This window comes from Alexandromys fortis, unplaced genomic scaffold (genome assembly GCF_014885135.2).
Source record: "Alexandromys fortis isolate MF-2015 unplaced genomic scaffold, M_Fortis_MF-2015_v1.1 scaffold_228, whole genome shotgun sequence".
NCBI classification, from domain to species: domain Eukaryota; kingdom Metazoa; phylum Chordata; class Mammalia; order Rodentia; family Cricetidae; genus Alexandromys; species Alexandromys fortis.
In genome coordinates, this window is record NW_026068115.1 from 264,656 (window position 1) to 285,873 (window position 21,218).

At 42.0% G+C, this 21,218-nt stretch overlaps 1 protein-coding gene across 1 annotated transcript in view; it reads left to right on the top strand.

Moving 5' to 3' along the window:
- The window catches only part of Rabgap1 (RAB GTPase activating protein 1), a 142,805-nt gene that overhangs the window by 108,496 nt on the left and 13,091 nt on the right, over positions 1-21,218 (top strand). The window contains exons 17-22 of the mRNA XM_050124880.1: positions 5,274-5,348; positions 8,268-8,393; positions 8,921-9,064; positions 10,520-10,561; positions 10,767-10,895; positions 17,006-17,182. Coding sequence (XP_049980837.1) covers positions 5,274-5,348; positions 8,268-8,393; positions 8,921-9,064; positions 10,520-10,561; positions 10,767-10,895; positions 17,006-17,182 — 693 coding nt within the window. The remainder of the gene's footprint in view (positions 1-5,273; positions 5,349-8,267; positions 8,394-8,920; positions 9,065-10,519; positions 10,562-10,766; positions 10,896-17,005; positions 17,183-21,218) is intronic.

Below are 21,218 nucleotides of genomic sequence, written 5' to 3' on the forward strand. Positions count from 1 at the left end.
GATCTGTATTCCATTATTTTTTTTTTTTTTTGGATTATTTCTTCTTTGGATGACCAATTTCTTGAGATCTTTGTATCTTTTGGAGATCAGACCTCTGTCTCATGTGGGGTTCGTGAACATCTTATCCCATTCTGTAGGCTGTCGTTTTGTCTTATTGACTGTGTCCTGTGCTTTATAGAAGCTTTTCAGTTTCAGGAGGTCCCATTTATTAATTGTTTTTCTCAGTGTCTGTGCTGCCGGGGTTATATTTAGCAAGTGGTCTCCTGTGCCAATGCATTCGAGTGTATTTCCCACTTTCTCTTCTATGAGGTTCAGTGTAGTTGGCTTTATGTTGAGGTCTTTGATCCATTTGGACTTGTTTTGTGCATGGTGATAGATATGGGTCTATTTTCATTCTTCTACATGTTGATATCGTCATGACAGCACCATTTGTTAAATGTGCTTTTTTCCCCCCCACTTAATTTTTTTTTCTTCTTTATCAAAATCAGGTGTTTGAAGGTGTGTGGATTAATATTTGGGTCTTTGATTCAGTTCTGTTGGTCCTTCTGTCTGTTTTTATGCTAATACCAGGCTGTTTTCAATACTGTAGCTCTGTAGTAGAGTTTGAAGTCAGGGATTGTGATGCCTTCAGAAGTTCTTTTATTGTGCAGTATTATTTTGGCTATCCTGGGCTTTTTGCTTTTCCATATGAAGTTGAGGTCTTTCGAGGTCTGTGAAGAATTTTTCTGGGATTTTGCTGGGCATTGCATTGAATCTGTAGATTGCTTTTGTTAAGATTGCCATTTTTACTATGTTAATTCTTTCTACCCAAGAGTATGGGAGATCTTTCCACTTTCTGGTGTCTTCTTCAATTTCTTTCTTCAAAGATTTAAAGTTCTTATCATACAAGTCTTCCACTTGTTTGGTTAGAGTTACTCTGAGATATTTTATGCTATTTGTGCCTATTGTGAAGGGGGATGTTTCTCTATTTTTTTCTCAGCCCATTTATCATCTGTGTACAGAAGGGCTGTACTTGATTCTTTCAAGTTAATTTTGTATCCTGCTACGTTACTGAAAGTATTTCTGAGTTGTAGAAGTACCTTGGTAGAATTTTTGGGATTGCTTATATAAACGATCATATCATCAGCAAACAGTGAGATTTTGATTTACTCATTTTCGATTTGTATCCCCTTGATCTCCTTTTGTTGTCTTATTGCTCTAGCTAGGACCTCAAGAACTATATTGAATAGATATGGAGAGAGTGGACAACCTTGTCTTGTTCCTGATTTCAGTGTGATCACTGGGAGTTTCTCTCCATTTAGTTTGATGTTGGCTGTTGGCTTGCTATATTTTGCCTTTATTATGTTTAGGTATGTTCCTTGTATTCCTGCTCTCTCCAATACCTTTATCATGAAGGGATGTTCTACTTTGTGGAAATCTTTTTTGGCATCTAATGAGATGACTGCGTGGTTTTTATTTTTCAGTTAGTTTATATGGTGGATTATGTTGACAGATTTTTTTTTTTTTTTTTTTTTTTTTTTTGTATGTTGAACCATCCCTGCATCTTGAGATGAAACCGACTTGGTCATGGTGGATGATGGTTCTGATGTGTTCTTGGATTCAATTTGCCAGTATTTTATTCAGTATTTTTGCATGAGTGTTCATGAGTAAGATTGGTCTGTAATTCTCTTTCTTAGTAATGTTTTATGTGGTTTGGGTATCAGGGTAATTGTAGCCTCATAAAAAGAGTTTAGCAATGTTCCTTCTGTTCCTGTTGTGTGGAACAACTTGAGGAGTATTGATATTAGTTCTTCTTTGAAAATCTTGTAGAATTCTGAGCTGAAACCATCTGGTCCTGGGCTTTTTTGGTTGGGAGACTTTTGATGACTTTTTCTATTTCTTCAGCATTTATAGGTCTGCTTAATTTGCTTATCTGGCCTTGATTTAATTTTGGTAAGTGATATTTATCCAGAAAGTTGTTCTTTTCCTTTAAGTTTTCCAATTTTTTGAAGTACAGGGTTTTCAAAATATGACCTGATGATTCTCTGTATTTCCTCTATGTCTGTTGTTTATGCTTCTTTTAATTTTCTGATTTTGTTAATTTGGGTATTCTCTGCCATTTAGTTAGTTTGGGTAAAGGTTTATTTATTTTGTTAGTTTTCTCGAAGATCCAACTCTTTGTCTCATTGATTCTTTGTATTGTAGTCTTTGTTTCTATTTTGTTGATTTCAGCTCTCAATTTGATTGTTTCCTGCCCTCTAGTTCTCTTGGGTGAGTTTGCTTCTTTTTGTTCTAGAGTTTTCAAAGGTTCTGTTAATTCACTAGTGTGGGAGTTTTCCAGTTTTTTCATGTAGGCATTTAGTGCTATGAACTTTCCTCTTAACACTGCTTTCATTGTGTCCCATAAATTTGGGTATGTTGTGTGGTCATTTTCATTGAATTTTAGGAAGTGTTTAATTTCTCCCTTTATCTCTTCCTTGACCCCTTTTTGATCAGGTGAGCATTGTTTAATTTCCAAAGTGTGTTTGTGGGTTTTCTGGAATTAGTATTGCCCTTAAATTTTAGTTTTAAGCCATGGTGATCTGAAAAGATACATTAGGTTATTCCAATTTTTTTTGTATTTGTTGAGATTTGTCTTGTTACCAAGTATGTGGTCAGTTTTTGAGAAGGTTCCATGAGGTGCTGAGAAAAAGGTATATTCTTTTGTGTTTGGATGGAATATTCTATAGATGCATGTTTAGTCCATTTGAGTCATAACATCTGTTAGTTCTCTTATTTCTCTGTTCATTTTTTGTTTGACTGACCTGTCCAGTGGTGAGAGGGGAGCGTTGAAGTATCCCACTATTAGTGTTTGGGGTTTAATGTATGTTTTTAAGCTTTAGAAGTGTTTGACATATGAGGGAGCCCTTGTGTTTGGGGAATAGATATTCAGTATTGAGATTTCCTCTAGATGGATTTTTCCTGTGACTAATGTGAAAATTCCTTATTTTTGTCTCTTTTGATTGATTTTAGTTTGAAGTCTATTTTGTTAAGTATTAGGATAGCCACACCAATTTGTTTCTTAGGTCCATTTGATTGGAAAATTTTTTCCATTTATCTGAGGCAATGTCTGTCTTTGAGTTTGAGGTGTGTTTCTTGTATGCAGGAGAAGGATGGATTCTGTTTTTGTGTCCAGTCTATTTGCCTGTGTCTTTTTATAGGTGAGTTGAGTCCATTTATGTTAAGGGATAATAATGACCAGTGATTGCTATCTCCTGTGAATTTATTTTTTGTTGTTGGTGATGTTAATTCGTGTGTTTTTCCCTTCTTTGTGATTTTGCTGCTATGAGACCATCAATTGTCGTTTTTGTTGATGTAGCCAACTTCCTTGGGTTAGAGTTTTCCTTCTACTATTTGTCTAGGGCTGGGTTTTTGGCTACTTATTGGTTGAATCTGGTTTTGTCATGGAATATCTTGTTTTGTCCTTCCATGGTGACTGAAAGTTTTGCTGGGTATAATAGTCTGGGCTGCCATCTGAGGTCTCTTAATGTCTGTATAACACTTGACCATGATCTTCTGTCTTTCATTGTCTCCAATGAGAAGTCAGGTGTAGTTCTGATAGGTCTGCCGTTATGTGTTACTTGGCCTTTTTCCTTTGCAGCTCTTAATATTCTTTCTTTATTCTGTAGTATGTTTAGTGTTTTGATTATTATGTGGCAAGGGGACTTTTATTTTTTGATCCAGTTTGTTTGGTGTTCTGAAAGCTTCTTGTATCTTTATAGGCATATCTTTCTTTAGGTTAAGAAAGTTTTCTTTTATGATTTTATTAAATATATTTTCTGTACTTGAGTTGAACTTTTTCTTCTATACCTATTATTCTTAGGTTTCATCTTTTTATAGTGTCCCATATTTCCTATATATTTTGGGTTAAGCTTTTGTTAGATTTAATGTTTTCTTTGAGCAATGAGTCTATTTCCTCTAATGTATCTTCAGCACTTGAGATTCTTACATCTCTTGTATTCTGCTGTTCATCCTTGCGTTTGTGGTTCCTGATGGTTTTCTCATGATTTCTGTTTCTTTAATACTCTGGCTTCTGCTTTCTTTATTGTCTCTATTTCAGTTTTCAAGTCTTGAATAGTTTTTTTCATATGTTTGATTTCTTTTTCTTAGTTTTCTTTAAGGGATTTGCTGATGTCTTCCAATTTTTTTTGTTTGTCTTTTCTTCCATTTCTTTGAGGGAATTTCTCATTTCCCCTTTCAGAGGTTCAAACATTCTCCTGAAGTTATTTTTTAAGTCATTATCTTCTGCTTCATCTATATTTGGTTGTTCAAGTCTTGCTGTTGTAGGGTCTCTAGATTTTACTGGTGTCATGTTGCTCTTTGTAGTGTTGCATGTGTTCTTACCTTGTCTACTCATCTTTTCCTCTAATTGGTGTGGTTGGGCTGTCTTTGATCCTGTTGATTAATCTTTTAAGTGCCAGTGGATTCAAGACTCTGATGGTTGTTCCTCATGGTGTACTCAGTGCCACGGTTCTAGTTACCCCGTTGGTCACTTTGTGTTTCTGGAGGTCACTCAGTGCTCCTGGTTTGCTCCGCTCCTATGGAGTTTTCTGTCTCAGGCCTGCTCTGATCTAGGTTTCCGGCTCAGATCTGTTTCTGTAAATATCCCTGGTCAGGATCTGCTCCTGTGGAGGTCCCTGGCTTAGGGTTGGTTTTGTAAAGGTCTCTGGCTCTGATATTCTCCCTTGGAGGTCACAGAACTGGGTGCACCTGGATTGGCAGCTCTCTCAGAGGTCCCAGACCTACAGAGGTTTCTGGTCCCTGCCTACTCCCTTTGACATCCCAGGCCAACGCCCATACCCACAGAGATTTCTGTTCCTGCCTGCTCCCTTGGTGGTCCTAGACTCATGTCCCTTTTTTTGGTTTTTCCAGGCAGGGTTTCTTTGTGTAGCTTTTTTTTTTTTTAATATTTTATGGTTTATTTAACTATTTTTTTTATGTGCATTGGTACAAAGGTGTCAGATCCCCTGCAACTGGATCTTCAGACAGTTGTGAGCTGCCATGTGGGTGCTGGGAATTGAACCCGGGTCCTCTGGAAGAGCAGTCAGTACTCTTAACCACTGAGCCATCTCTCCAGCCCCCTTTGTGTAGCTTTTGAACCCGTCCTAGAACTGGCTTTGTAGACTAGATTGGCTTTTGAACTCACAGAAATACACCTGCCTCTGCCTCCTGAGTGCTGGGATTAAAGGTGTGTACTGCCACCACCCAGTGAATGGGTTATCACTTTAAGCACTTTGTTTTTTGTCCCTGTGCAGGCATACTCTGTGTACGATGAAGAAATTGGTTACTGCCAGGGCCAGTCCTTCCTCGCGGCTGTGCTGCTTCTCCACGTAAGTTGAGTCTGTGTCACAACTACACAGACCTCCCTGGGCGTTAATATGGCTAAGGTTAGGTTTGGCCATATTCCTGGACAGAACTTGTATTTAGAAACTCTAACTTAATGGCTCTATGAAGAGAAACCTGATGTCTGTGTTGAGAACTAGTATAAAGTTAGATTTCCTTTTTATTTTCAGGTTAGACAGACTTCAGTATTGGTTGACATTTTGTTGTTTGTAAAATAGCCAGTCATTGATATCTGTTTGAAAATTTGTATCCTGGGAAGAGATCAGGCTTTTTCAGTATCATTCTACTCATGTGCTCGTTTAATAAAGATCTTTATTCTTCAACTTTACTTCTTGAAGTAGATAGAAAGGTCAGAAATACATTACGCTCAACAGCCATATTAAGTGGTCATCATTTGACTTCTAGTTACTGATTTATTCTTTGTCTTCATTTTTCATTTCCACAAACACAGCTTATTAGCTTTTAAAAGAAAGTAGCAAATATTTGAACCTGTCTTGTAAGGACCAGGGTGTTCTACGTCATAGCTGTAATGTGACTTCCTGCCTAGCACACGGTCCACACTCCGTGCCCCATCCCCGTGCATGTGCCCTTCATGAGCTGCTGAGGGTTCTGTTGGGCTGGGGGTTGAACCCAGGAAGGCAAACCTGCTGGGTGAATGTCCTACCTCTGAGCTCGCCACCCTGCCATATTGGGACTCTTATGACCATCTCATCCAGCAGCACATCAGATGCTGCACCTGTTTGCCTTACAAAACCACCCTGTCGTCTTTGCTTCAAACCATTGATGTGTAAGAAATAAATTAAACACATTGTCCCATAAAATGTTCAGATTCTTAATTTGCATAATCATCTCATTATTTAATATAAATGTGTGGCAAGAACACGACACAGGCAGTATCAGCAATTCTGACTGCTTCTAGAGAGATGAAGCTAAGAGTGAGCACAGGACAAGCTAGTAACGCCACCATCTGTAAGCAGATAGCTGTACAAGCATGCTTTCAGGGACATTAATAGATCCGTACAGGTAAAATGCAATGAACAGTGTAAGACTGTAACAGAGAACTTTGTTTAGATTAAAGGCTCCTTCCTCTTGGCACACTGAGAAACAAAAGAGGCTGTCACTCTGCTGTATACTTTCCAGTACCATTTGCCTTTTCCCTTGCTCTGTTGCAGTAGAAATATTTTAAAAGCATGAAAATAGAGTAGAACATTGCTGTCAAAGGGGATCATATAATATTATAGAAGCTGAAGAATTTCAAATGTATGGAATTAAAAGAGGCACAGTGTGACTGTAGTGGCAAAGAGGGAAGGAAGAAAGAGACAGAGCTAGAGAGGACAAGGGCCCACCAGGAAACCATGCAAGTCAAAATAAAGCTTCCATGTTTGCTCTCAGAGGGCAGGAAGTCTTAGAATTTTAGCCCTGTCTTCTTTCCTGTGAGCTCAGCGTGGTGATGTCTGTAGCAGGTACAGCAGAGTTACAGAATAAAACAAGGTTGGTTCTGGATCAATTAGAATATTTGGGGAAATTTGGAATATATGCTAATCCTATGGCATTAATAAACAGGTCAGTTGTTTTTTTTCTTTAATTTGATTTGTTGTTTTAGACAGATTTTATGTCTCAGTCGTGCATACATATGATTCATCTTTTATTTATTGTAGTTTCACACAAAGAACATTTATTCCCACTTAATTATCACCACCCCTTGAAAATGGCTTCCTCAAATTCTAGTCCTATTCAGAACTCCTGCTGCATCCTTTGTGTTAAGTGTTTCCAGCATCAGAAATGCCACACAAATGAAGCCACTTCTCCCTCACATGTACAGGAAATATCTCAGAAACTCTAACATTTTGTCCCATACAGCCTGTCCTTCCCAGGCTACGCTTTGTCATGTTTTGTTTTTGCTGTGCTATTTTCTCACTGGGTCCTGTGTTCTGCCCACTTCCAGTATCGTGTTCCTCAGTAGCCCTCCCACCATCTTGATTTTTCTGAAGCTTGCTACAGTTAAATGGATTCTTAATATTGCCAGTGCCTGCCTTCTGTTTTGAAACTTAGACATCTCTCCATATTCTTGGAGGCATGTTCCATAAAGTCATGAGAGATACGCTTATTCCTAATGGGCATTTGTAGACAGAACTGGAGGAGGGCAGCTCAGCGCCTCTGCCGCCACTGCTCTTGTACTGTGAGTAATAACATAGACCTGAGGGTGTGGAAGGCTCTTCTAGAATAAGCTATTCATTTGTTTTGTTTTTAGAGACAAGCTACTTTTAAGAATTATTTTTAATTTATGTGTATTTGTGTGTGCCTGCAGGACCTTATGTGCATGATAGTTCTGTAGGTACCCACAGAACCTGGAAGAGGACAGTGGATCCCCAGGAACTAGAGTTACAGATGTTTGTGAGCCGCCATGTGGGTGGTAGGAACTGAGGTCCTCTACAAGGGTAGTAAGTGATCCTAACCACTGAGCCTTCTCTCCAGCCCCACAAACTATTTCTTACTGTGATAGGAAAAAAATAATAATTTTGCTAGAATGACACTGTAGCAAAGACAGGTCAAATGACTGGAAAAACGGCCTCATTATTTCAGAGAGCTGAAACGTGCTGTTGTGTCCTCCTCTAGCCCTATCCTTTCCGCGGAACCTGGTCTTGATTCACAAGCTTTGCTGTCCTGGGTGCTCATCAGCCCTTCTACCGGTTCCTACTTCATTACACTCTTGCTCTGAGGAAGGCAGTGGTAGCATGAAGTAGGCCCTCCTTTAACATTCCTTGCCTGAGTGAATTAATGCTATTAAATAAAATTTGAGAGCTGGATTTCTGTGCGCCATTCCATTTCCTGACAGTGGAGGGATAAGCTGAAGATACTGGAGTCATTATTTTGTATCCCACTCCTCCATTGCCCATCTGATACAGATGCCCGAAGAACAGGCATTCAGTGTTCTGGTAAAGATCATGTTTGACTATGGCCTCAGGGAACTTTTCAAGCAAAATTTTGAAGATCTACATTGCAAGTTCTACCAGTTGGAGCGCCTCATGCAGGTACGGGAACTCAGGCTGGGTTGGACAGATAGGTGAAAACTCTGGCAGATAGATTGGGGAACAATGGCTTTTATTGCTGTTGTTTCTTACTATGCGATGAGGATGCAGAGATCCAACAGTGCTGGGAATCTGATATGTTTAAGCTGGGTTTTCAGTCGTAGAAAAAAACCTAAGAGCAAATTGCTTAGTCAGGTACTTTTCTATAGCAAATGCAGGGAGGAAATGTTCCCCAGGGCTACAAAGGTTGTCTGTTGACGATAACCCTACCATAGTTGAGGCAGACTTTTCCAAAACATTTCACAACTTGGAAATAAAAACTGGCTTTCCAAATACTTGTCACTGTTCTCGGGAATTCCTCTTTCTCTCAGCCAGTTTGTAGTATGGAAAATAGCCACTAAGTGTTCTGAAGCACTTCAGAGATACGCAAGTGTTTGACTGTTTGGGCTACTGCTGGCAGATTTATGAGCCTCCTAAGAAACGTAGGTGAGCTGCATATATGCCCAGAACTAATTACTTTCCTGTTTCAGGAATACATTCCTGATCTGTACAACCACTTCCTGGATATCAGCCTTGAAGCACACATGTACGCTTCCCAGTGGTTTCTTACACTTTTCACTGCAAAATTCCCTCTCTACATGGTCTTCCATATCATGGACCTGCTGCTCTGCGAGGTATGTGTCAGTGCTCACAGTCCTTAGACTCCTGCTGTAGGCTATGTCAGATCTCGTCTTTTGTTTTGTTTGGGGATTGCCAGTGTCCGGCTTGCCCTTTTCACAGAGGTTCTCTGCTGAGAAGAGACAGACAGACTACTTAGTGTTCAGTAACACTGTGACACTGAGTAAATAAAATCGGGGTTCCTGAGCCGGGCAGTGGTGGCGCACGCCTTTAATCCCAGCACTCGGGAGGCAGAGGCAGGCGGATCTCTGTGAGTTCGAGACCAGCCTGGTCTACAGAGCTAGTTCCAGGACAGGCTCCAAAGCTACAGAGAAACCCTGTCTTGAAAAACCAAAATAAATAAATAAATAAAATAGGGGTTCCTTTCTTGTGTAGAGGAAGACAGAGGTTGCAGTGTCCGGCTTTCTCAGAGTCTTATCCTTAGAATTAAGCTGTAGCTGTCATATCCGAACTTGTGTTGGGAACTGGTACCTTCCTTTTGAGGGGATGTTTGTTTGGTGTCTCCTGATGCAGAGTGCAGTTGTATGCTCGCACTCCTAGCTCTGCATTTTTCTCTTTAAAGAGAGGCCTTGATAGAGATCCCCCAGCATTCCCATGAGTAGGGTGTAGGCCGAGTTACACAACTATACTAGCTAAAGACTTGACTTGAGGTGAGGAAGAAATTTACTGAAAGTAGAGCATTGACAGTAAAAGAAACAAGGCAGTGTGAAAGATGTCCTTAGCCTTGACATAGGTTGAGATTCTAGAGGTGTGTGTATGTTAAGAAAGAAAAACCTTAGAAAAGATGTGCCCTCAGTACAAATTTCAGAAAATATGATCAAGAACAACTGAAAATACTTCAGTCTCAGTGTCTCTACAGTTTAACTACACAGCACTTTCACCTTTTTTGTACCTGTTTTTATATGCAGTATGACATTTTCCCACTGTAATGTTATATGATAATGTATTACAGTTCTACTTCTATATTTTGAAAAATATAGCCAGGCACAAGCCTTTAATCCCAGGACGCCTCAATGCAGGTGAATCTCTTAGTTCAAGGCCAGCCTGGTCTACAGAGTGAGTTCTAGACAGCCAGTGTGAAACAAAAACCTTGTCTGAAAATACCAAAATAAGAGAAGTATTAGTTCTAGAGACGAAGGCCCAGACACCTTAACTGTTTAGTGTGAAGATAGTTCACCTGTTCTGAACTACACAGCTTCCATATTGGTCAGATGAGGAAGACAGATATAGAGACCTCCAAGAAAGCTCAGGTCTCTGGGATATGTGTGATTGTCATATTAATAGATTGTATGACTATCATGTTTGGTGTGGAGTCAGTCATGGGCTGTTGGAGAACTACTCGTTCTCTCTGAGCGTCAGAACAGGGCTGGAGTGCCTGTCCATGATGGCGCTACAGCTAACAGGACAAAGTGGATACAGACACTAAAACTGTCTTGTCTCTTCTCTTTCAGGGAATAAGTGTCATTTTTAATGTCGCCCTTGGATTGCTGAAGGTACATGTCTGGGTTGTCTGGTGTCCTGCCCTGTTGCATTGTTTGTAGTTTTCATCTCACACTAAGCGGTCAGTGTGCTCTGCCATTTTCATTGGCGCAGTGTATTCAGGTTACTCTGCAAAACAGTACAGTTGTAAAATGGTTCTTGGGTATCTTCATAACAGACATTTTGTTCCTACATGTGGTTGTTTTTTCTTAATTCAAGACTTCCAAGGACGACTTGCTGCTGACAGACTTTGAGGGTGCCTTGAAGTTCTTCAGGGTTCAGCTCCCTAAAAGGTACCGCTCAGAAGAAAATGCAAAGAGGCTTATGGAGCTGGCCTGCAACACGAAGGTACACTAACTACCGTTTGTGTTAGGTCATTCTCTGTGTTTCAGTTGATGTCTCTGATGAAATCGTTAATGCTTATAATATATAATTGATAGCTCACACAGAGTGTCCTTATCTTAAATATTTGTACCGGAGTGTTTGAGAAATGGTTAGGGGCTTTCTGTTGTGTCTTGCTTTGGTAGGAGTGGCATTGTTGCTCTTTTTATTTTTACTAAACTGCCCTGGGGTTAGAACTCAAGTGTATTTCCCAAATTCATGCGTATTTTATATATAGGTTTTTTTTTTTTTTTTTTTTTTTTTTCGAGACAGGGTTTCTCTGTGGTTTTGGAGCCTGTCCTGGAACTAGCTCTTGTAGACCAGGCTGGTCTCGAACTCACAGAGATCCGCCTGCCTCTGCCTCCCGAGTGCTGGGATTAAAGACGTGCGCCACCACCGCCCAGCAGATATATAGTTTGTATATATAACCTGAAGGTCATTACAATACATTGTTGCTTAGGGTACTTTTATGTGTGGTATCCCATATAGTCAGATATGATATCATGTCAGTAATACATTTTTTTTCAGATTTATTGAGGTTGGTGATATACGCCTGTAGTCTCAGCACTCAGGAGACTGAGGCAGGAGATTCTTTAGTTTCAGTTCTGCCTGGGCTATGTAGTGAACTCCAAGAAAACCTGGTCTGCACAGCAAGACTAACTGACAAAACCAACTGAAACAAAAACAAAACAGTATTCCTTTTGAGAGCATGCAGGACTTCCCATTTTCAAATTAAGGACTCATACCCCATAATAAGGACATCTGCTTTTGTGTTGTATAACTTGCACCTTTCTGTTTTTACAAGACCTTCATAAACACTTGACATTTTCTATCTGTGGGTTTCCTGTCTATGGATTCGACCCATTGTGAAGTGAAGGTATTTGGGAAAAATACATGTATAGAACAACACAGATTATTTTTTCATTGATATTATTCCCTAAATAGTATGCCAATTAATATGCAGCATTTATATTGTGTTTAGGTATTATTGGTAATCTAGAAGTCATTTCTCTATGCATGGTAGGACGCATGCAGGTTCCACACAAACACTTTACTACTTGATATAAGGGACTGAGCATGCTCTGATTCTGGACCCAGCTCCTGTGGATCGTGAGGGAGGACTGTATATCACATCCTTGAGTTGAACCTCATTGGCCCTTACAGTCTGTTGCTGTAGGAGGAGTGTAACTGTCCAGTGTACAGAAAGATGAGACAGAAACCCTGTTGACACTGAGCTGGTTTGGAACAGATTTTGCTTTCTTGGTTTTCACTGTGTTGACTTTGACATTAATTATTGTGATCAGAAATTCTCTAAAAAGAAGTAAAAATAATAAAAAAATAAGTAAAAATATGTGGAGAACCCTCATAATCTTTTAACTTCACACGACTTTATAACTTTTATGGGTTTTATGGCTAATATATAAATGATCACGGTGTACTCATGTTTTGATAAATTTGTATTTTTAAAGAGGAAATACTATAATTGAAGGGGCTTTAATTAGAAATTTCAGGATAGAGACAGGCAGAGTAAAGGCCTAATAAAGATTGTGTTTAGGTTCACACGAGGTACAGTGAAGAGTTTGATGTCACCACTGGACTCAGATCTGAATCCAGAGCTGATTCTACCCCCAAGGCTCTGTATGAAATAACATTATCTGGGTCATGTGTCACACTAATTTAACAAAGACAACCCTCTGTTAATGCATAGAGAAATTAGGTAAAGTATGATGTAGAAAATGTCCAATATATGAATGAGAGAAATGTAAACCATGTGCCTATAAGAAAGTAGCTCAGTTAGTGTGTGTGAACCCACACATCCATATTCCAAAGCACTGTGGGACTTATAATCAGGGTCTTATTGCTCACACATAACCATGTGGGTGTGACTTTGGACCTTGAGGGGGCAGCAAGAGCTTGGAATGGCTTCCTGGTCATTAAAAGATGATAAAATATACTGAGAAAAGTAATGCTATCTGAGATTGTATACAATACGCTAGATGCCCTGGCTTTTATGTGTGGGTTAGCCATGACAGTATGTACATTGATTAATATAGTGCCTAGAAATTAGTAAAGGCTCGGGAAATGATAGCTTCTGTTTCAGCACAGTCACATGGGAATAGGTTTGTATAGGGCGCAGAGCCAAGCGAGCTCTGACACAGTCACGTGTGTTCACGTGGTTCTGCCTGTGAGAAGGCCTCTCTTCTGCCCACATTCCTTCTCCTTCCCCTGTCCTTTCTTGATGATCCTGGGATCTAGGACAGGAACATTGTTGCAACTTTTGATTCCTCTTGTTCATAGGCACTATATGAAGCGTTATCCTAATCAGTCTTAATAAATAAAACCCAGAATCAGTTACAGAGAAGTAAAGGATCAGCCACAGTCACCACGTACTTCTCCAACTGCTCAGGCTGAAAAGTGCCAAGCTCCTGTCTCCGTCCTGCCTTATCGCTTCCAGTCTGTCCAAACCTCTATGGTTACCTAGTGGCTAGCTCCACCCTCTTTGTCAGGATACAAACAAAATATCACAATACCTATCTTCACACCCCATAGCCTGTCATTAAAGTGTACCCTGATTTTGCCCACCTCAAACCACTTCCTTTCTACAGTGGCCCTCTGTTTTCCCATCCTTTTTTTCCTTTGCTTAAAAGTCTGGTGTATGTTATCACCAAACTCTGGTGTCCTGCTGAGGTGACAAGGTCTTTATAGTGTCTCTGATTCTGTCTCCTGTTTCAGATCCCCTGCTTTCTTGTGTTCTCAGACCACACTGAGTGTGTTTACCCTCTGCTCTTTACAGTGGCTAACTTTTCAACTTAGAACTTACATGGTTTCCCTTCAGATCCCAGAGATGTCTTCTCTAATCACGGCATCTAACCGCTTTCCCCAGCCCTTTATATTCACAAATTAATCGGGCCTCATTGAAACAGAGTACACCGCAGGACAGACTTACTCTTGCTTACTGCGGAGTCTCAGCAGTGCAGGTGTAGTGTCTGATGTATAAATACTGCTTGGCTGGCTGTTGAGTTTCCACCTACTCTTTTACAAACATTTGGGCAAGTCTTAAAAAGAGGTTCCAGCTCTAAGCATCATTAGTTGGAAACATGTTAGTAAATAGATGTTTTCTTCCATAGTTCAGATAAGTTCCTATCCTTTTTTGTAAGATCAGACAACAACTACCTTCACAGTGTTTGTACACCATGTATATCTCATTTGGGGTATGAAATTCCTCCCATTCCTGGAGCACTTTACCTGCTTGGGGTGCATTTTGGATGGTTCCCCCTGTTTGTGTTTACTCTAGGTGAGTCTAATTTTTTCTTGAAATTCACTCTGCAATGAAAGCCTATAGCTTACCAGGCTACAAGACACAAAGCTTCTCTGGTGAAAGATGAAGGAAAGCACGCACAGGAGTAACTCAGTCTTGCTGACATAGTGAGGAGGACAGAGGGAGTGGTTGAGTCAGGTATTGGCATAGTGGAACTGCATGGTACGGATGCAGTCTCTGGCAAATGCATCATGAGCTCTGTGTCCTGTGCTCCACCTGTGTGTGGGAGGAGGCCTTAGGGGAAATGTCAGGAAATGTCAGGATATGACATCGTGAGCTGTGCAGTTAGAGTCTCCTCTAGACATGGAAAGGGGTTTTGTGCTAAGGGACTATTGAGGTATGGAAACTAGCTTCCAAACTTTTCAACTTTTTGGTGTAGAATTTTAAAAGCTTGGCTCTGCCATTCATTGGTATGCTATTCTGTTATTTTTAAATGTTCTTAAATTGTGCTTTGTTTACTAGGTTGTACCTCCTGATTAGTGTGAGAGTTGGAAATACTTTGTCTCGTGTGACTAGAAATACTTGTGCTGTTACTGTGTTTCGGTGCTGTGATAATGCTATGATTCATAGCTATTTCTTACAAGCATCTTACTCTTCATAGCTTAGTGGGTGAGGGGAGAACAGCAGGCATGGTCTGAGACTATTGGAAGTCACATGGTTTACCAGATGGCATGAGGGCCAGTGACAGGAAGCCTGGTGAGACTCAAGCCTCTGACCTGCTCTCCCTGCCTTATACTTCCTGTTCTGAAAGAGTGCACTGATGTGGCAGTATCTGAAATGGCCACAAGATGGGTGCGTTGCTTAAAAAGCACCATGTTCTCTGGGGTCTGTGAGCCTTAATTTTCTCTACATTTCTCCCGTGCCTGTCTTTTGGTTTCTTGGGCCCTTTATGTCTTCCTTCTCTTTCTTTGTCTTCAGATGAGTGAGCTGCAGGACTGAAGGGTTTTGTCTCTTGAGAAGTTAGCACCCATGGCTCTTAATGTTAAGTTTAGTGTGTTACATGAAGGCTCACCAGTCTGTCTATCTATAAGTCAGTAGGCAGACAGAAACCTTCTCACTGCTACCCAGCATCCCTTGTTAGTCTCCTAGGAGCTCCGTGACACTTCCATGGCTGTGTGCCACACATAATTTTGAAGAGGAAAGAATGTGAAAAGAAATGTTTCTAGGCCTTTTAATTTTTGATTCAAGAAATATTGGGGATCTGTATAGAATCTCAGGACTTGGGAGGCTAGAGGCAGGAGGATTCCCAGTTCCTGGCGAGCCCTGGCTAAACTGTATAGATTTTGTATGCTGTGTGTGTGTGGTAAAAGACTAGTTTAGATAAAGAGCTCTTTGTGAGGTGGCTCTCAGATGAAGCCTGAATATCTGTTGGAATATGATATCAAATCTGAAGTGAATGCAGGACCTCAGGCTGCAGAAGCCAGGGACAGCGCTTCCTTCTCTGTCCAGCCCATTCATGATGTTAGTGGTGTTATCATGGAGTGGAATCTGAAGTGTTATGAGGGTAGTGCTCTCAAAATCCTTTTGTTTGATTTTTTTATTTTTGGTTTTTCGAGACAGGGTTTCTCTGTAGCTTTGGAGCCTGTCCAGGAACTAGCTCTTGTAGACCAGGCTGGTCTCGAACTCACAGAGATCCGCCTGCCTCTGCCTCCTTAGTGCTGGGATTAAAGGTATTTGCCATCACCGCCTGGCACTCACAGACTCAAAACATAGTGCTTCACACAGTGAAGTGGATCTCTTTAGAGACACCTAGAGTATAGGAGTAAATTACCGAGGTGTCAGATGATGGCTTGGAGATGCTGTACCTGAAAGACTGACCACACTCTGCGCGCAGACACTTTACCCAAAGCTGCGTCACCCTCTAGTGCTAGATAGGACCACAGAGCTTTTTCCATTAATGCACACATTTTAGAACTAGATTTTATTTTTTATTGCTTTATAAATAATACCAATCAAAATTCCTACTTCCTCCTTTCCTCCCACTTCCGTCCTGCTCCCCCCCACACACCCTCTCCTCTCCCCCTACAGTCCTGAGAGAGGGCAAGGTATCCTGCTCTGTGGGAAGTCCAAGGCCTTCCCCCCCCCATCCAGGCCTAGGATCCTAAAAAGCCAGTACATGCAGTAGAGACAAATCCCAGTGCCATTGTCATTGGCTTCTCAGTCAGCCCCCATTGTCAGCCACATTCAGAGGGTCCGGTTTGATCACATGCTCGTTTAGTCACAGTTCAGCTGGCCTTGGTGAGCTCCCATTAGCTCAGGCACACTGTCTCAGTGGGTGGACCAACCCCTCGAGGTCCTGACTTCCTTGCTCATCTTCTCCCTCCTGCTCTTCAACTGGACCTTGGGAGCTCAGTCCAGTGCTCTGATGTGGGTCTCTGTCTCTATCTCCATCTGTCCCCGAACGAAGGTTCCATGGTGATACTCAGTCTGACTTCTGGACAAGGCCCAGGGTCCTCGCTGGGGTCATCCCCGTGGACTCCTGGGAACCCCTCCAAAGCCAAGCCTCTTGCCAACCCCAAAATGGCTCCCTCAATTAAGATATCTCCTTCCCTGCTCCCAGAGGAAGGCCGGGTATAGAACTAGATTTTAGTGGGGAGGCGTGCGCCTTGTTTCTGGTGCTTCTTTTGTCCATGATGAGCCCCGTATGCTGCTGCTAGTGCGAGGCCAGCAACAAGCAAGCCTCCTCCTTTAAAAAGCTGGATTCCCTTGACTGTCGGCTCTTGGAGCCTTGGCAACTAATTTTTTTCTTGTACTGTAGAAAAGAATTCAGGTCAGATTCAGATGCCTGCTTCTGTCTAATGGTCCACGATTAAAGGAATACCCGATTCCTCTAAAGGACTCTGAGTCTGAGCTGTTTGAACGGAACCGTAATATACTGTTCATTTACATCAGGTATTTAGAAGGCCGACCTTGGCCTGTGTGCTGTGTGATCCAGGTAGATTAGGCAGCTGCTGCTTGTGGGCTTTTGTGACATGGCCTGTCTCCTTCATCTGGGTAGTTCAGGTCAGTGTAAACCACAGAGATGGGAGGAAACAGGGTCACCCAGACTGTGTTCTTGTGGTGTTGTCAGTCACCATTTATGCATGTTACAGCTGATACTAACTTTAGGCAATAGCCTTTGCCTTACCCATCTCGGGAAATTATTTTGAGGCATAAATAAAATAGTAGATATAGAGGCACGTCACTATCTGGAAAGTTCTATATAAGCCTTGGTAACTCAAAAGCCACAGCAGTGCCCCCAAGCATTCTTGAGCTGGAAGGAGGGCCAGTATCCAATTTCTTAATCACTTCATCAATCCTATTCACACCAGGATCCCTCCTGCACCAGACCTCTTATTTATTACCCAACACCTACCAGGTTACCCAGACTCTAGGCTTCAATCTTGTCGAGCAGCTCTTAACAGACTGCCTTACTGAACTCCCCTGTGGCTCCCATACCAGCACACCTCCTACCTCCGCAAAACTTTCTTAAGGCATTCTGGAAACCTGCTCCTCTTCTAAAGGGCCAGACTAGTTCAAGCTTTTCTGTGTAAAATGGACTTCATTTAAGTGATTTGATGTATTCACATTGTCTTAGTTAGGGTTTCTATTGCTGTGAAGAGATGCCATGCCCATAGCAACTCTTACAAAGGAAAACATTTAATTAGGGCTGTGATTGGGCCCATCATCATCATGGTGGGATGCAGGCAGACATGGTGCTGGAGCGGAGAGTCATTACATCTTGATCCAAAGGAAACAGCAAGTGAACTGTCGCACTGGGTGTAGCTCGAGCATCTATGAGACCTCAAAGCCACCTCCGCAGTGGCACACTTCCTCCAACAGAGCCACACCTCATGTGCCACTCCCTTTGGGGGCCATTTTCCTTCAAACACCACAGTTTATTGAGGGAGCTACTCTATTTCTTTCAGATAGGTTGCCAGATAATAACTGCAACAGCATGTCACAGTTACTGCTTATTGAGAAGACTCCCTCTGTGTTGCGTAGTCTTCTGAGCACTGAACATGGTAGTTTCCTGTCAGGAGATCCTCTCAACACACTCAGAAGCACTATTAGTCATCTGCCGAGACTGAAGCTATGGTGTGTTACTCACGGAGCTGAGCAGGTTGCACCTCAATAGAACCCAGGTCAGCAGCCACTCTCAGTTCTCTCTCCATCTGTGTGGACCTTGATGCCACTGTCTGCTCTCAAGGCTGACTGGGGACCAGCTTCACCAGTGCAGATAGTAGGCAGTTCTCATGGCAGATGAATGGCTAGAGGAGAGGTGTTTGGATCTGCATTGGAACTTATGCCACATAGCCGTTTAGGGGACACTGAGATACTCTGCAGGTAACAGTGCTTGCCATCAAGTCTGACAAGCCTGAGTTCGGGCCCCAGAATTCACATGGTAGAAGGAGAGAACCAACTCCTGAAATTGTCCTCTGACTTACAGATGGGATGCATAGCACATGTGGTAATGGCACACGTGTTGAAATAGGTAGCGGCGGGGCTGCGTCCCCAGCACCCCGGCCACCTGCTAGCTTATGCCCCGAAATAACAACACACAAACTGTATTCATTTAAACACTGCTTGGCCTGTTATTTCTATCTAGCCTTGGCTAACTCTCGCACCTGGACTAGCCCATTTCTAATGATTGTAGCACCCCAAGGTGCGCTTACCGGGAAGATTCTAGCCTACGTCCATCCTGGGTCAGAGATGCCTGGGAGAGCAGAGCCTGGCATCTCTGCTCCAGAGAGCAAAGCTGTCGAGTCTGAGCTCACTTCCTCTTCCTCCCAGCATCCTATTCTGTTTACTCCTCCCACCTATGTTTTAACCTATCAGGGCCAAGGAGTTTCTTTATTGCTTAACCAATGAAATCAACAGATTGATATGACACTCCCACATCACACATGGACAAATGTGTGAACACACAGAATGAGTGTAAATAATGTAAAAAATAAAACTAAATTAAAAAATAAAAAACAGTTGGCATGTACTAGTTTTCCACCATCTTCTTTCCTGAGGACCACAGACAATCTCAGGGGGGCCCAGAGCCCTCTGATGGTATTTGCAGAATGTTTCCCTAAGGGGGGAGTGCATGGCTCTGCCCCTAAGGGAGAAGGATTGTGTGCTCAAGAAACCCTGAGTGGGGCTACTTCCTAGAGCTCTCCACGGACTACAGTGGGTATGGACCTGCTGCTTGACTTCAGTTACCATCCCACACGTGGGCCAGCAGTTTGGTTTCTTTTTCTTGAAAGAAACCTTAAACAGAGCAAAGGATCAGTTTCTTTAATCTTACTGAAAGATGACAGTACCTCTTTGTGTGAAGCTGTAATTTTTGAAGGTTTCTGAACTCTGGAGCAGAGTGAATAACTCATCCTTCCAGTTTGAGTGGAGACTGTGTCTCTGTTTAAGTATTTTCATGGTTACTGTGTGACAGAAATGTCACAATAAAGCTGTCTTAGGAGAACGTGTATATTGGAATCTAGATATTCCTGTCATGAATGCTCCACAAAGAATATGGTCCATATCAGACCCTGTTCAGGCATTGATAGGCACGGAGGTGATGGCAGGTGAAGGAGACATGGAACATAGAGCAGGAGGAAGAGCCTGAGTAACTGTGAACTTGGACACCATGGATGCTGAGTTTGCTAGTTTCAATCGAAGATAATAAAATTTGGAAATTAGCCTTTCAAAATGGATAGTTATAAGGAAAGGCCTGCATGAGAGTGAGCTAAAGTGTCCTGAAGATTGTTTGTATTTGTTTTGTTTTTTGTTTGTTTGTTTTTCGAGACAGGTTTTCTCTGTAGCTTTGGAGCCTGTCCTGGAACTAGCTCTTGTAGACTGGGCTGCCTCGAACTCACAGAGATCCGCCTGCCTCTGCCTCCTGAGTGCTGGGATTAAAGGCGTGCACCACCACCACCGGCAGCATCTTGAAGATTGTGAAGGCTGTGCAGGAAATGGTGTCTGCTCTTCTCTAGAAGGAGCTCAAGGGAGCCTTGTCTTTGCTGCCCTTGTTTCTCTTTGCCCAGACTGAGAAGAGCACTGAGTGGGAGAAGAGCATGCTGCCCATGAGCCTCGATTATTTTCTGACAGGATTTGTTTATAAATTTCCTGATTGCACAGATGTTTTATTTAGATGTGGTTTTTGTTTGTTTGTTTTGGTGAGTCACTTAGCAGCACAATAAAAGTTTACCCTCCAAATTGGGTAACACAGAGATGTGTAGTAGAGCTCTCCAGCTTGTGGTCTCCTATAAGTGTTTAATGGGAATCTTTGTGGAGACTGTAGCCAGACCCAAAGATTATACCCTGACCACCAGCTTTAGGATAGCAATGCCAGACACCAGCAGTACAGCTCTAGTCAGAGCAAGTGAGAGGATGCTCCAAGGTCAAAGCATGAGCAGAAAAAAAAATGCAAGCACTACTGCCAGCATGCTGCAAGCGTGCAACTGCTCACCACTTCTGCTTGAATCTCTTCATCTGTAGTTCCCTGGACCTGTGGACCAGGAGCAGATTGGAAAATGAGTAATGCTGATAATTGAAGCTTTGAGAACAAAGAAGCATTAGGCTTACAGTCATTTTCTAAGCTGAACATGTCTGCTTTATCATGCTGTCTGCAGTAGCTCATACTTTATATGTATGTATAGGTAATTTTAAAAACACAAGAGAATGGCTGAGCTTGGTAGCACACGCCTTTAATCCCAGCACTAGGGAGGCAGAGGCTAAGTAAATCTCTGGGTTCAAAGCCAGTCTGGTCTACAGAGCAAGTTCCAGACAGCCAGGGCTGTTATACAGAAAAATTAAAAAATAACAAATTCTGGGGGCTGGAGAGATGGCTCAGAGGTTAAGAGCATTGCCTGCTCTTCCAGAGGTCCTGAGTTCAATTCCCAGCAACCACATGGTGGCTCACAACCATCTGTAGTGGGGTCTGGTGCCCTCTTCTGGCCTTCCAGCATACACACAGAATATTGTATACATAATAAATAAATAATTTT